This window comes from Cryptomeria japonica, chromosome 3 (assembly GCF_030272615.1).
Source record: "Cryptomeria japonica chromosome 3, Sugi_1.0, whole genome shotgun sequence".
NCBI classification, from domain to species: domain Eukaryota; kingdom Viridiplantae; phylum Streptophyta; class Pinopsida; order Cupressales; family Cupressaceae; genus Cryptomeria; species Cryptomeria japonica.
In genome coordinates, this window is record NC_081407.1 from 51,097,031 (window position 1) to 51,114,722 (window position 17,692).

Genomic DNA, 17,692 nt, shown 5'->3' on the forward strand with positions numbered 1-17,692 from the left:
GATGTCATTGTATGGCATTGGGAAAATTCAAGATCATGTCATAGGTTGTGGTGAAATAATGGAGCTGAAAGATCATCAGATGATCTCATATGCACAGCTAAATCGGTATATGGAGGAGATCGGAATCCCGATAGTGTACCTGATCGAAGATAAGAACCTGAGGTGTATGACTCATGGCCAGTTCAAGTGCTCATGATGCAGAGTTGGGTTGCTTGAACTTGTAAGGATACTGACTGCCAAACCACAGATGTTACAAGATGACCGGCAGGTGAGTAGTGTTCACTAACATATCTATAATTGGTATCAACCCTTCTCTAAATTGAGTACTCTATCAAATAGGATTAAAACCTGCATACTCAATTGGTGTCAATCGATCGATAAGATCCCTCATCTGAAGTGCTGTGACTTGAGAAGATGTAACAACCAGTAACAAGCTAACAAGTGGTATCAACGAAAGTGTTACATCCAATGAAGACAAAGGGGGAGAAAGAATTTTGTCAGTGACCGGTAAACACAGGGAGGAATGATATCTTGACAATACCCTTTATCATTGTTGTCAAAGGGGGAGAAGGATTCTGTAGTATGCTGCATACTACATGTGTGTGAATCTATTGATCACAGTAAAGGGGGAGAAAGACTATGTAGTATGCCAGATACTACATGTGTTGACATCAATGCTAAAGGGGGATATTGTTGGTATTGTGTTGTCATTGATGTCAACCGGTATGGGATGACTACCAGTAGAAGAGATGGTTGTGTAACACTGTTATGGAGGAGTACATGATGTGATATCTTTGATATCACTTTGCGCTGTAGAACACCGGTATAATAAGAAAGAGTGATCACTAGAGACACTGATACATAAGTTAGTGCCTGTCTTGTGTGGATGAAATGGTAAGGTTACAGATACTGGTATGTGTATCCTCAACAAGGAAAGTATGTCAACTGGTAAATGGAGTGTTGACAATGAGCAGGGTGTTTGGATGGTATTTGTGATAAAGATGCAGTCATCATGAGAAGCTATGACTCACAGTGAATGTGCTCACATCAGATCTCATGTGCGTGTTTGAAGAGATGCTACACAAACAGGGAAGCCACTTGAGTACATTGCAGGATGCAGAAGATAAGGTGTCACTCCACCAGTAAGTGGAGATTATTTGTTATTATGCACTGTGTGCATAAGTGTGAAGAGGTAAAGGCAAGTACTTGAAGGCTCACATCGGATCCACTGGTGAATTGAGGGAATGCCTTAAGTACAAGAAATCAGGACCGACAAAGAAGGCATGTTGAGATACCAGTTCAGAGGAAGTGAGAAGTGTTTGTCACCTTGACAAACCGATAGAGGAATAAACAAAATTGATCAGGGAAAAGGTAAGGCTAAGCAGATGCAATCAAAAATAGATTGACCTGATTAAAGATGGAGTCTTGTGAACGTTGATGACATGGTTTCATCAAGAGTGGTAACCAGTATGTAAGCTCATCGTTAATATGGACAAGGTGCAGATAGTTGATGGGAATGTGCATGCATAGGTCAGTCATATCTGAAGACCGGTTTGAGGGTTACACCGGAAGATTAAGAAAGGTCATGACAAGGACAACTGGCAAGGTGTCATATGCTAGTAGGGTTTGATTATTGGTAGATGTAACCGGTTGTTTGAATATTCGATGACTAGGCATAAACCGACAGAATAGTGTGATGAGGTGGATACCGAGAGTGATGCCACAAAAGGGTGAAATGGCAAACGTGCATGAGGTGGCGAACCCGCATTAGATAAAGATGGAATGTACATTGATGGGGTAGGTGTAGAGTTGGTCGACATTAATAAAAGGTCCCACAAATCATGGGACATGTTGAAGATTGTTACAGGGGTTTGTGGCTTGAGGTGTGAAGGACAACTAGGAGCTAACTAAGAGCGATTGAGGAGATCAAGACAATAAAGGAAACAACACGACAGATCTTGTGTGTTTTGACCAAGAGATTTGCTGTTAGGATAACAAGTAGATCACCAGAGATGGAAGGCGGATCCAGGAGGTACGTAAATGGCGAATTTGTGTAGACTGGCTGTCTAAAAGAGCAGATCGGACATGATATGATTGGATTTGGTTTTGCCTCGAGGGTGGTGAAGAAACCCTAACCGCCTGATTTTTGAAATGGTCTTTTGGCGGGAAATCAGTCTATAAAGATGAAGGCAAAAGACATTATTAGAAGCTTCTGTAATAAAAAAATATTGTGCTACTACGAAATGTGATACTTCTGCAGGTAAGAGAAAATCTGTCTAGTGCTTGACAAGCATCTGAGAAGTGAGTGAGTGTGAGGGAGAACCTGGTTGAAGCGTTCAACCGGTAGGAGAGAAGAACTCGTAGTGTTCATACCGACAGAGCAGAAGTGAAGGAGGCTGCAGAGAAGGAAGAGAAAGAACTGGCAAAATTGTTATACCGGTGAAGAGCAGAGAGTGAGGTGGAGATTCAACAGAGTAGAAGAAGAGGATATGTGTACTGGTAGAGTTCATCTTCAATTAAGTAGCGGAAGAGAGCATCGGAAGAGCGAGTTAGTGTAGCAAAGAAGGTATCTCACTGACAGAGTAAGACATATGATAAGGTTGCAATATTCACTTGTAACAAGATAACTACTTATGTATTTGATGTTTATATTATGAACACTGAGTTGTAGCTCGGTGCAGGGCTTGGTTCTCCTTGGGTAGATCCCCTAAAGGCAGGGGTAACTCGTTTGGGTTGTAGCCCATAAATCAGGTAGGGGTTGTAGCTCCTTGAGTTGGTGCCCTAAACTTTGTAACTATGTTTTCATTGTGAGGTTGGATTGGAGCATAAGACTTCAACAACATTGCTCATCGAGGTTTTTCCCATCTTGGGTTTTTCTCGTATATGCTAGTGTTATGTGATGTCCCTTGTGTGATTGCATTTGTGTTGGTCTCACCACTAACCGGTCATTTTGTATTGAGGTAGATCTATGCTGATATAGGATTAAGTAAAGGGAAAAGATTTGAGAACCACTGATTCATCGCCTCCCCCTCTCAGTGGTGCATTGTGTCTAACACTTCTGTGAAGAGCTTGCTCTACAAGTATATTGTAATCTATTATTGATTGTTGAATAATATATTGAGTTTCTTTTGGACTGGGGTTTTTCTCTCGAAAGGGTTTCCCCAATTAAATCACCGTGTTGATGTGTTGTGGTATGCATGACATCATGTTTATTTCAGTTAAGTTTATATAACTGTTATAACGATTTGTAAAAGTTTGCATTACCATCCTCTCAAGGTTAGTGTAGGAAGTTGTACCACTACTTAACTTCCTTACAATATGGGGGCGAATGATACAATTCATTATGTTAGAATTCAAATTATTTTAATTAATAAATTATCAAATTTAATCAAGTTAAGGTCAAGAGTAGGGGTGTGGAATCAATCGATTGAGATTGAGGAATTTTTTTTTTTTGTATTAGGTGTCATAGAAGAAATCATTTCGAAGTAGATTGTCGGATTGCTCTGGATAAATTTTAGACAAGGAAGAACAAAAAATGGAGGAAGAATCGGAGGAAGAAAATATTGAATTAAAAGATATGCAGAAAAATGATGGGGAAACACTGTTAATAGAATATCATCATTTAATCAGTGTAAAGGTGAAAGGAAAGTCATCACTAAGGGAGTGTGATAAAGAAGACAGAGTAATTTGTAAGGATGCGAAGGAAGATAAACTTGTGTTGGAACAAGACAGGGAAGAGAGTGAGGGAGAGCTATATATAATATAACCTAGAATGATTAGTCAGTCTCTAGCACAAATCAAGGGCTTAGAGCCTTCCAAACCAAGAGTAGGAAGGAAGATGAATAGGAAAAAGAGAGCGGAGTACTGTCTTCTACCAGATCAATCCTTTATCAAAACTTACTTATTGAGATTCAGGGAGGCAAACGCTCCCTTGGAGGGCGATGAAGGTCCTCACATAGAATGTTAGGGGCATTTATGCCACTACCAAGAGGCGTATGATCAAGCGCCAACTTAACAGCCAATTTATCGATAATATTCTAATGTAGGAAACAAATTTAACAAAGGAAAATGCAGAGACATTTTGAAAATACTATTATGGATGGGGCAGTTATGTTCATGAAGCAGAGGGATCCTTAGGCAAATTATGTGCATAGTTCTAGGACTCGCCAGGAGTCCCGGCGAGTCCCGAATTGAGTGACCCTAGCTGAGTCTCAGGAATTCGGGACTCTCCATGGACTTTCTTTAGGTGAGACTCACTAGAAACTAGTATTTTGCCTTGTCCTGTTGAGTTTTGCCGATATTTTTGCCGATTGTTTTGCCGAGTCCTGAGTCGGGTCAGTCTTGTCGAGCCCGAGCCGAGTTCGAGTCTTGTTTCTATGATTATGTGTAATGTGGAAGTCGAATGAAGTTTGTGTTACGATCTTGTCCTCAAACAAAACAAGATTAAATGTGAAGTGAAAAGCCATTTGTCTAATTTAACTTTCTTTCTCTATAATATATATTGCCCAAACAAAAATCATGACAAAAAGGAACTTTGGGCGACTTTAAGGATGGATCTTCAAAACTAGCAAAGCAAAGCCATTTTGTTAGGAGATTTTAATGCTATACTCCACCTGGGCAATAAGATAAGAGGTTTGGGGCGAATGGCCCAAGTGCTGGTGGACTTCAATGATTTGATAAAAATACAACATTTTCTTGATGTTGTGGCAAGCAATGGCAAGTGCACATGGATGAATTGAAGACTACGGTTTTTTAACATAGCAGAGAGATGATATTGTTTCTATTTTTCTGAAGAATGGTTAGAAATGCCCATCTCTCCAAATGCTTTAATCAAACCGATTCCAATTTCGGACCACTACCCCCTAGGATTAAATAATGTTGAAGAAACGTGGGCCATAAGAAGTCAATTAAAATTCGAAAAGATATGGTTTTGATGGTCAAATTTGATAGAAATAATCGTAGGATGGTGGGAGGAATCAAGACAAATAGAAGGTAGGAGAATATTCACATTTTGTAAGAGATTGAAACTCTTAAAAGAGAAACTGAAAAGGTGGAATGTCGAAGTTTTCAAAAATATCTTTGATGAAAGGACTTCTGAACCTAGAGATAGAAGGTGACTCACTAAACATAGTGTGTGCAATCTCCTCAAGTACAACACCCAACTAGAAGATGAAAATATAGATAGAAGGCATCAAAGAGATTTTGGAAGATTTGAGCAGGTACGATATAAGGCATGTTTTTAGGGAAGCGAACACAAAAGAAGATTTCCAGTCCAAATATGCAGTAGACCAAGTTGTAAACTCTATCATATCGGAGAACCTTGAGACGTGGGTAAGACTATTAGTGAATCCAAGATGAGTACAAAAGGAGAAGGAGGTTCAAGAATGATGATAGGGACATAAGATCTTACAGGAAGGGAAAGCCCAATAAGATTGGAGCAAGATTTACTTAGAGATTCCTATCCTTTTTGAATGAGGATTTTAGAAACGATAGTTTGAATGTTTGGAAAGAGTGAAGAACCTCATCCTTAAATAGCGAGAGGGTGTTGACGTGTCTAAAGTCGCATCACTGCAAACTCCATCCGGCCAACGTAGAATAGAATATACTCTATGAGTATCCTATCCTCTCTTGAGATACAAAAATCCCTAATGTTGTTTTTGCGTTTGATCAAAGGGCATAACCTCAAGGTTTTGATTGTCAGGTCTTGACTGTGGGATTAGTCTTTGGTTTGATGTGTTTGTTGGAAACACAAGGGGACTTACGGTGAAATGGACAATTGCTGGATGAGTTCCCTAAAATTCTAACAGTCTCGTTATCAATTGGTTTCAGTTAGATGATACTATTTCAGTTGGATTGCATATTCTTCTTAGTAAAAAAAGGGGAAAATGAGGGATAGGGAAAAGAGATACAGGAAATCTAATTATTTAACTAAGATAGCATATTCAAGAAAAGCAGACAGACACCTCCAAATAACCAGACTAAACACTATCAGCTATTTAAGTACAATATTTGTATGAATCTAGTGCGAGGAAAATAGAGTTTTCATGCTATTAAACATAGATTGAAATTTTTTATATTAATTCACTAAGTGTTCAATAACTGAACTAAGCACGTGAGAGGGTTCAGATTAACCATGCAGGAGGAATGACAGTCAGTCAGTCCCTAATGGTATGAACAACGAGGATTCTATCAGATGTTTATCTAGAAAATGCTATAGAGAAAAGAAAGAAACATAACAGAATAATTCAAATATTGAAGAAGGAGACCATGCACTCACAATGAAATAGAAACAGTCTTAAGTTTGCATTAAATCCTGTGTAAATTTCGTCAGAGCTTTAGCAACAATCCATGAACTTCTTACAAAATGAGGGAAAACCAGTCCCCTTTAAATAGGCTTCCAAAAATAGATGAATAGCCAAGATCTAAACTTAAACAAGTGGCCTAGATTCATCCGTACAAAAAGGTACGCATACCCATAAATGGAGGACAAATATCAGCAACTACCCAAAAAGGGGAGCAATAACTACCTAAAAAGGTAATTAAATAAAAGCTACCCATAATAATTCAAAAAGTGCCCATGCACAAAGTTTTAAAGTTTACAGTTGACCTGGCAGTCAAATATGAACTTTGGCCAAAAAGTGACTTTTTCAAATTTAAAAGAAAAAAACACTTTAGGAAAGCAGTTTCTCTTCTCCAGCTCTAGATTCCTCGGTGTTGAACTCGACCTCGTCGTGCAGGTACTCTCCCCAAATATCTCGATCGGCTGCACGCTCTACCCGAACGTAGTCCTAAAATCTCAGGCATAAGTTGAATAATTCGATCATTGGTGACATAGGTGGATTGAACATTTTGTAATGGATACCCTGTAGGAGGCTATCCAAATTCTCCAGCTCCTCTCTGCAGTATGACTTATGATTTTAAAAACACGATATGTCTTCTTGAAGCCCAGCAGCAAAATCTAGATCCTCTACGGAGTAAGTGACCCTGGGATTAAGCTTGTCCTCCCATTGTGGTTGCACTTCACTATCCTCCATACTATTTTTCCAACCGGGGACCATGGATTTGAGGATCCTTTCATCAAGATCCTTCACATTTGATAGTGTCATCGCACTTATCATGCATCTTATTGATATTATCCCTCATGTCGTCCTTCATGCTGAGGGTCCAATACCACTCTTTGAAGGTATTGACACTATAAGGATTTAGGAAAGTATCAATAGTAGGGATCTGAGAGCAAGTCCAAAATAGAGCCCTAATAAGAGGCAATGCCCTGGCAATTGCCTAATGAGTGTTATAGTATTCTTTCTTTGGCTTACACATTTTGATAATAATGGCTTCCCTATGGAGGGCCATTTCGTGCAGATCCTTGAAGATTTGCTCTCCTCTTTCTTTGATGCCTCGCATCCACTCTTTGACGGCCTTGGCAGTATCTCGTACTCCTTCAAATTCTGTGGTGGTCCTTTGTGCCAATGTTGTAGGGGGAATGTGGGATTCGGAAGCATTATGTAATGGTCTCGGGAGTTGATCAATGTATCCCTCGGTTTGTTCAACACGAACTCGATATATGTCCTTTTCAGCTGTTATCTCTTCGAGTTGTCTGAGCACATTTTGCATGGAGTCTTTGAATTCTTCCCTTTCCTGCTCCTTTGTGGCTCGTCCGATGGGGATGACTGTAATGCTATAATCAACCAGTAATTAGATATGTTGGCTTATCGACAAGCGGGGAGGCGATATGAAGGGTACGGTTCCTTTGCTCATCATGGGTTATCCTGGAATACGCCTTAGGATTTTTCTTTCCCTTGGCCTTGGCTTGGTCTATGCATGGGAAGATATCCTCCAAGTCAATGGGTGGCTTGGTGGCTGCCTTATGCTGAGCTCAAGCAATTAACCAATCTTGAGGTACAGTCTGGGCTGATGCAATGGTTAAATTGGCACTTTGTTCTTTAATGTTTTCAGCCGGCTCATTGCATATTTGCTGCTGCTCGGTTAATGGAGGAGTGGAGGAAGTGTCAAGTTCCTTGCTCGTAGCTGAATTCTCTCCCACTTCACTGAACAACTGTCTAGTATTTTTATGTGATGGTTGCTCTTCTGTCCTTTCAGGCTCGCGGGTCTCATCTGTCATTTGCTCTCCTTCAACAGTGGAGTCATCCTTGGTAGTATTATGCAACTGCAATTCATGGTGGCTCTGCTGGGTGGGTTCATGCATCTCCAGCCCCTGAATGGATGGAATCTCTTCTTCCTCCCCTTGATTATTAGGTTCGGCGTGTTCAATGGCTCTTACCTCGGTATCTAGCTTGTCTTGTTCAGGAGGATCATCAGCTCTGAACGCCTCAATATTGCTCTGGGAAGGTGGAGCAGGTATATAATCTAGTTCAACTACATCATCAGATGAACTGGGGACTTTTGATGATGAAGTGACCTCTGGTCTCTTAATAGGGATCTTTTCCCTTCTTGTTCTTTTAGATGTCCGAGTTCCTCTGCTGGCTTTAGCCTTCTTCCTTTTTTCAAGATTTTCAACCTCTTCCTTTGATGCACTGGATGTTCCCTCATCTTCAGAGGACTGAGAATCAAGGCTACCAATCATTTGGTAGTGAATTGGACTCCCTCATGAATCAGTCGCTCAATTTGCTGGTGCAACCACTGGTCAGTGTATCTTCCCGGGGCTGGCATAATCGCCTCAAAATTAGTGATTGGATCCTGCGACCAATCGATGCCTGGCAAAAGGTGTCTTACTGCCTCAAATTCCTGGACTTGTAGGCAATTTATTGAATTTGTTAGTTGATCTGGGACCTGACGGTATTCATAGAGTCGCATTTGCTGCACACTCAGCCTTGAATACTTGCGTCGTCGGACCTCATAGTCATTAGAGCAGTTCTTCCAATAATCTTCAACTGATTCCTTTTCTCTGTATCGCCTGCCATAGGCTGTCTTTGCCAGATTGTTGTGATCAAAGCATTTCCTTGGAAAATGCTCTTGTAGGCCGTAGGAGGCTAGTTCTGCAAAGGATTCCTCTGCCTGGGCTGGGTTCTTTAGATGGACATCAACGTTACCTATAATCATAGGGTAGGCGAATCCAGACTGCTTCCTATCTCTGAGTAAACTGTTCGCCGGACGTGACTGCCTTGCGACTTCCAGGAGAACTATTTTGTCAGTTGGGTATCGCGGAAGTCGGAAAGGAGCACCCTCAAAGCCAGCTATTTGCAATTTCGAATTTCAACGGTTAACTCCCATTCGTGATTTTCGCGCCTAAAGCTCAGAGGGAAAAAATGCAGTTTTTAGAAACTTAGAAGTGGCAATTCTTTTACCTTAATGATTTTTCCTCCTGCGTGGTAAAAATGAATGGGGGAGTTGCAATACTTTGAAAACCCTATCTTGCGTTTTACCCAATGACGATTTTCAAAGGATGGGGCTTCTGCAAATTTTTAATCCTTAACATCTACGCCTTATCTGGCGAATTTCCGAGATTGGGAGGGTTTTGCTAACTCCGGTGAAAATGGCGATCTTGAAATTTCTCCTGTCTTACCTTGGTGACTTGGGTTAATAGCGATTTTACCTTGATTGCGATTTTGACTTCCGCAGGATTCTTCAAACTTAGTGAGTTTGGAATGATTGCAATGTTTAGGAATCGCGATTTTCTCCTATACAAATTTCGGCATTTTACGTACCCTTGCAAACTTCTAAGTATTGCGACACTTGCGCTCTTTTCTGGCGATTTTTGGAGAACGGGGGGGGGGGGGGGTTCATGTAGAGCTTAAAATCACAATTTTGCCCTTGGCGAACTTTAGCCTTTTAGGGGTTTTTCAAACTTTTAAACTTTCTTGCAACCATCCCCAATAATGCGATTTTCGGCATTTGGGGGTCTCTTTGCAAGCTTTTCAGAAATCGCGATTTTCCCTTATCGCACGATTTTGGGGTTTTCGATTGCTTTTCGAACTTTTATTTCCCTCACTTATCCTCCACAATGCAATTTTCGGGGTTTTCGAAGGTTTTTTGAAACTTCGGCATTTTAAGAGCTATTGCAAGTTTTACCCTTTTCACACTTTACCCTCCAAATGCGAATTTCAGCGAATGGGAGGAGTTTTCAAACTTTCCAAACTTTTCACTTATCTCTCATAAGGCGATTTTCGGCATTTTCAAGGATTTTGTCAATTTCGGCACTTTAGTGCACTTTTCAAGTTTCCAACTTCAAAACTTTTCTCTTATAGTGCACTTTTCGGGATTTAGAGGTATTTTGTAAACTTTTTAACTTTCTATTAACCTCTATTAACCTCTCATAAGGCGAATTTCAGGATTTATGAGGAGTTTGCAAGTCTTTTAACCTTTCGCACTTTACCCTCCCAATGCGAATTTCGGCATTTGAATGCACTTTTCCAACTTCGGCATCCTGAGAGCTTTTGCAAGTTTTTTATTTTTTACCCTTGAATTAAAACTTCGGCTATTTGGGATGTTTTGAAAACCTCGACACTTTTCAGTATTTGCAAACTTTCATTTTCACGCACTTTTTCCTCCAAATGCGAATTTCGGCGTTTGGGAGGAGTTTGGAAACTTCGGCACTTTATAGTGACTTGCAAACTTCCGAATTTCTACGGTATTATGGAAATTCTTTGCAAAACACTGCGATTTTGCATCAAGTTTGCATCTCGACATTTCTGGAGGTTTTGCCAATTTTTAAAACCCTTGCAATTTACCCTTGATTGGCGAGAATCGGGATTTTACCCATCTTGTAAACCTTTCAGAAACTCTATATCCTCTGGCGCCAATCGGCACTTTGGGTCCTTATGTGACCTTCAGACGCTTTATCTTTTAGTTGGGGGATTGTGCCAGTTTCTATCATTCTACGCCTATCTCAAGCGATTTTACAAGTTTGAACGATATCTTGGAATTTTCATGCTTGAAGGCTCAATTGATCTCACGGATTCACAAGCTTCTGCTCATGACATCATCATCTCATGGACTGACTATGGGCACGCTCAAAAGGACATGAGACACCCTGCAAGGAACTCAACAGGGCGAAGGCGAAAAAGACCAAAAAGGAAAGGGGGACCCTTTTGGCGACAGGGAGCGTGTGCAATGCACAACAGAGGGATACGTGGATTTTGACCAAATTTAGAGAGAGTAGAGAAATTGACAGAGCAATACATCAAAATCTTAGAATGTAAGTGTGAGTGTAGACAGGAATCCATTTTGGTGCAATTGAAGGAAGCTTTTGTGCTGGAAGGAGATGTCATAGAGCAAGTGATAAGAGACATTATCAAAGCAAAAAGGCTAGAAGGGGAGCACTGCCATAATGGTGAACTACTAGAATGTTTTGCGTACAATCTGGTGCGGACCATAACAAACTATGAGGTCACGGAGTGGGTGATGCGGAAGATGGTGGTTCTTGAGCTGGTAGATCCTGCAGTCAATGCTTTGGAGGCCCTCAATCCCACGACTTTTGAAGGCTGGTTGCAGATGCCTTTGATATTGAGGAGGTGATCAAGGATGTAGACAAGGTGGACACTATCAAAGTTTTTAGGGATCGAATCATGAGGAACAATCTAAAGACTTATGAATGCATGATATCTGAAAATGGGAGCATTTTCCTATTTGATCAAATAGAGAGATTGTAGGATGTCATGGAAGCCATTAGAATCCTGCTTTTCTCTTTGTGTTTGAATGTAATTTTTCTTTTGATGTAATGGAAGGTAGCTACCTCTAGGTAGCAATTCACAAAAAAAGAAAAACACAACACCAAACATCCTCCTCATAGTGGTTGTCCATTGCTCATGAGTCTTCTTCGAAATTGACCTATGATTGCCCTCAAAAACCTGCAAGCACAATGTTAAAATGATATAAGAAAAACTCATGAAGTTTGGTTAAAGAGAAAATAGAGGGAGGGATATGGATTTATAAATTTGGAGGGAGACATATCAAGGGATGACTTTGAATGCATCCCAGTCATAATGTACAACCCAGATTGCGTAGGAAAAAGTTTTCCAAAGTTAGGGAGAGAGTGGGAATCTGTTGGAAGGAATTAGAGGACAAATGGTAGAGATTGTGAGAGAGTGGGGAGGTGAGTGGAAAAGGGAGAAATTAAATAATAAAACTATTTAATTTCACTAGCAAGGATAAAATTAAATAGGCATTTTATCTATTTAGCTGGTTGGAAAGGGAAAAGGGTGAATGGTGGAATGGATTAAATAACTCATTTGACTATAGAAGAACAATTATATAATTAAATAACCAACATTACCTATTTATAAAGGGATAGAAGAATGTGAAGAGTACATTAATTAATTAGTTAAAGGGAGATGAATAATCAATTAAATAATAAAAATAGTTTAATTAGGGTTAGAAGAAAGTGAAAAATTGGTTAGGCAATTAAATAATTAAAAATTATTTAATATTTGAAGAAAATTGATGAAAGGGGTGGACATAAGAACGATCAATTTTTAATGTCTCTATTTTCCCCCTTTTCGAGACAATGTGATTTTAGGTGTTGTTTCAATGAAGAAGAATTCAAAGGAATGTGTCCTAATATGCCCCAGATGATCGAGATAAGGATGATTAGGCAAATGTTTTTCAAAGGAGGTCAATTTATCGACAAGATGACTAGGCTAGAAAGATGGGCTTAGGTAATAAAAATGTAATGAAAAGTTAGTAAGAAGGGAGGAATGTTAGATTGGTTGGGGAAATGGATACAACAAGGGGGCAGGAAGAATGGATAGAAGAAAAGAGAGAGTGGATAGATAGATAGGAAAGATATGGATAGATGTGGAAGATGAGGATTTTGAGCTCTCTTTAATTAAAGGGAGATGAGTAATTAATTAAATAATTTGTTTATTTAATTAGCGTTAGAGAAAAATGGAAAATTAGTAGGGTGATTGAATAATTAATTGTTAAAGAAAATTGATGAAAAGAGGTGGATATAAGAAGGTTCAATTTTGAATTAAATATTAATTTATTTGAATTCACTCAGATTGGATAATACATGATTCCTATGCACTTATTTTACACAACAATCTTATGAAATTCTGATAAAATCATATAGAAACAGTACATATGGCACATGTATATATAATATAAAGTTTTCTATACATTTTTTCATGGTAATGCAATATAGTGTATATATTATGTCATGAATATAATGATTGTACAAATAAATTCATACATATAATGTTAAATGTTGGATAAAATGTATGTACAACAAAGTCATATCGAATACAAAAAAATGCTATAATATGTCAGTCCAATGGACTGGGATGGAAGATTCAATGACTCATTTTTTAGAAGATGGAATGGTGGCCGATGTCTATTTCTTTTGAATTGGTTGAGGGACCTATTTTTTAATCTTATTAAAATGTCCACCTATTAAGATAATCAAACCATATACACATTAATATATAAAAAAGGAAATATACAATGAGTGAATAGCCACTTATCATAAGATAATAATTTACGTCAATCATCCTCTAATTCTCTTCATACTTCTAATGGAAATGTGTACAAATTGTAGTTGTGACAATCTGTGATAATAATGAAGAAATAAATTAAGCTAAAGATTAATATCAACTAAATATACACTAATTGATGTGGGTTAAAACAAGAAATATAAAATGACATCTACATTACTTGCTCATACCTCTATCAAAGGTATTGAAGATAAAATTATTGTATTATACCTATCTCTAGGGTGCCATTAATATTATGAGGGCTTGGATTTGACACAACTGACTAAATATAAAATAATATTATTTAACAAGAATCTATCTAACATTATTTATAATCATAATGATAAAAAATAATTAAGTTAAAGTTGACAACAACCATTACCACCAATGGGTGTTGACGTTGTAGTTGCAATGTCCATTTGTTCATCATTAATATTAATTTTAAGATTACCATTAATTTATGCCATCAATTTATTTGTAGTATATTTACTATTTTGTTATAGTTACATACATATGGATTCAACATTGTTGCAAAATTTGGAGCTAAAGGATTGATAAATATAGGATGAATACTCTAACTTTAGAATTTCATTATATGCAATCCTTTACATTAATTTTCATTCATAATGGATTAATATAATTAAACTTATATTTTAAAAGAAAAAAGTAATAAGTTTGTAGAACCTTATTTGAAATGACCTCTTGATCGATATTGAATTTGTTATGAAGAAAATTATTTTTCAACACGATATTGACTAATACAGATGTGTTCTCTTTGTGGCCCTATCTACCATACTCTTGAACTCTAAATTATCTTTTATAGTTTCTTTTTCCTTATCATCCTCTAACCCATAGTCTTAGGCAAATCCACAATTGTGGTAAAGGTGACTTGAGCGTGTACACCTAGAAGTCTTACCCTCAACATTCGATAAAAATGGCCCATTATACTATATAAAGGTTTGTATTGGGAACTCATTGACTATACACTATCCACCTTGATACTCTCCTTCATAGAGGAAGGGATCATCAGGTATTGAATATTTTTTTACCTAGGGTTCTTGTACATGGTCCTAGGCATGAGATGCCCCTTCTCTATTTTGTACAATTACTTTTCCTCTACCCTAAAAGTGATGCATATCAAAATAATTTGGGATTTCATTAAGTAAGAAATCAAAATAAGGTTTCCTCCAAAAACATATTATGGGACCTTATTTTGTTGTATGGGGATAGTAAAAATCCATCCACTTGCCTATCTCTAAAAAAATATTATTCCTTTTTGTTGCCACCATTAAATACATAATCTCTTGCAATACTCGTGTAGGTGTGGATTGGTTCTGAAATCAATAAATAATGCACACAAATCATACTTTAAATTATTCCATTTTACTTATTTATATGGTAATTTTGTGGTGTAGAATTATCATGTGCTCTCCCTATGATTTAGCCATATGTCTATTTAGCCACTAATAGAATTTATATGAGAAATAGTATATTCCAATAATGATATGAGGGATCTTTATGTGGAGTAGTTGCATCAAGATTTTTCAATATATTAATATATTTGAAATTTATTTTGTTGGTTTTAAATTAACTTAATAATTTTGGTTGTGTGTCACAAGGAGGTCCAAGAATAAATAGAGGAATTTAAAAGGGGATAACCTCTACTTTCTCTTAAATGAGAATTCCCTCCACGTATTTTGGAGAATCAGTGTTTGAGGGTGTACAAGGGATGAATCAAAATATTAGAAACATATTTCATTATACTTGAAACCACTAAAAAATCTAAAAATCTTATCTTTGTAACCTCATGTATGTCATGGTAGAATTTTGCTAGCTTGCGTTCACTCAAATATTTCACAAATGTACTCATGTTTTTTCTCTTATGTTAGGGCTTGACAAATATGGGGTTAGGTTCAAATGATGAGGTTGAAATCTTTTTTCTCTATTATAAATGAGAAATAATGTGAGTGCATTATAAGACATGTTAGGTATCAGTATAAATGGGGTTGGGCTAAAAAAGCTTGGCCTTTTTCTTTTAGTTTTAATAGAGAAATAGTGTGCTTGTATTATGGTTTAATAGCGACTAGGCTGGGCTGAATCGCTATCAAACCACGAGTGTGTTATAAGATACATTTTTCTTTCTATTAACTAAAAAGTCTTTGTGTCCACTTTTTGGCCCCCCATATTTGTGCACGCATTGGTAATATTAAAATTTTGGACTATCATAAGTTTCTTTTTATTGGTGAGTTTTGATATTTTTAGTCTAGCTCAAGTCCAATTGAAGCCACAATAATGGGACCTCATCCCCGACATGAATGCACAACATGAACATGAATAGTTCAGATCCAAAAGAAAAGTTGGCAAACAAGGTCTCAAAAGTCATGAACGCACTAGCCCAATGAGGGTTTGGAGCACAAGGTACTTTGCATGGACACCAATAGCATTGACATGAAGGTTCAAACTTGTGAGCATATTAGATCAAGGAGGGCACAAGGCCTACATGCACAATAGCTTAGCAAGATTTGAATGTTGGTGGCAATAACAACAATGCTATGACTTAACCATCACACTATGGGACGAACCCCTAGATTATCATCAATTTTGTTGCTAAATGAAAATGAACATCAATTAATATTCTTATAACTTTTATATTATAATTCAAATACTAAATATCAATATATCAATGTCCTTATTCAAATTGATTTTATGAAGTTTCTTTATATTTTATATTCTGCAAATAAAAAAATACATATGACTATATTTTATTAATTGATTTATTACTGCTTAATAAAAAATCCATTAGCCATAAGTTGTTTGAGTTCTTAAAGCATATTTTAGAGTCTAACTATTTCAATTTAAATGTTAATATTTTTATATTACGAATTAGTGTAAATTCCGTCTATATTTCAAGCAATATATATTTGCAAGAAATCTTCTCATTTTATATATAATAATTTTATTATTTTCAAGAGGAATCTCAAAATTAATATATAATATAATTTTAAATTATATCGACCCTCGGTCTACACTGTTTTTCCATTTTAGTCCCTAGAATGGGCCATCTTGAGTTTCGTGCCTTTTACTCATAATCGTGAGATTACTAGGATATAGTTTTGTTAGAGGTTTAGAGATTTTATTCGCATTCATTGAACAATATGAGGTTTTCCAAAAGGTTAAATAATATCTTTAACAATATTGTCATATTAGTGTTGACCGAACATTAATATCAAGCTTATGTGATGTGAAGGAAACATATATTTTATAAGATAAGGGACTTTGACTATATCTATAGCATTGGCCTTCATGATCCAATATTCTTACCTATTTGTTGACCTCTTTCATCTTTTGTTTTTTTAAACAAGAAAAATATAATCACAACAAAAATTATTTTATTTCTGTTAGATTTTTATAAATAATATTTTTTTATTAAGTTTAAATTAAATTATAAATTGATAAATTTAGAATTATGTAAAACATATTAATTTGTTACATTTTTTTACTTGATACAAGTTTAAGTGATTGGAGTGATTCTTTGATAAAGTATGAGCAGAATAACTGGGAAGTATCAAAAGCATGGTGCTTCTTTGGGACGCAACAAACTATCATCAGAACATTTAGAGGTATAATTATTTTTTACTTATCATATTTATTGAATTTAATGATAATAATTAAAAATAGTTAAGTAATAATATGACCATTTTCTTATTTCAATTCATTTTGTAATCTAGTTTTAAAAATTTGTCTTTTTAAGATTTAATTTTATTATATCACTTTAAATATTTTATGGAACTATTAGGTATTAGGAATTTAAAAGGTAAATTTTGTAGCAAAAGATAATTTGAGTGAATAATATTAATTGTTATTTGAGTAGAAATAAATATAAAAAATGATTATAAAATATATCTATTTTGACGTATAAGATATATGTTTCTAAGAGACAATAAATATAACATAACATTAAATATATAGGTTTTTTGATAATTTGATAGCCAATTATTATCAATAAGAAACACAGAATACCAACTTGTTCAATAACGAACTCATACATTACCCCAACTTGAGAGATGGAATGATCTATAACAAGAAGAATTCAGTAGACAACATACAATCCATAATTCTTCAAAAGTCATACAAAACTTTCATATCACACCATATTGCTAGTATTGCTTTGCTGCTAATTGAGAAGAAAACCATGTTGTGTCCCTTATATATGTATGGGAAACTATGTAAGGGCTGGAAAATCTGCATGAGTAACCACAATC

General features: G+C 36.6%; 1 protein-coding gene across 2 annotated transcripts in view; it reads left to right on the forward strand.

Annotated features, from left to right (window-relative positions):
• The window catches only part of LOC131078181 (truncated transcription factor CAULIFLOWER A-like), a 235,677-nt gene that overhangs the window by 54,687 nt on the left and 163,298 nt on the right, over window positions 1-17,692 (forward strand). For both annotated transcript variants that reach the window (XR_009371911.1, XM_059218050.1), the window contains exon 2: window positions 16,972-17,050. Coding sequence is in view for 1 of the 2 variants with exons in the window: in XM_059218050.1 (XP_059074033.1) it covers window positions 16,972-17,050 (79 nt within the window). In the remaining variant the exon portion in view is untranslated. The remainder of the gene's footprint in view (window positions 1-16,971; window positions 17,051-17,692) is intronic.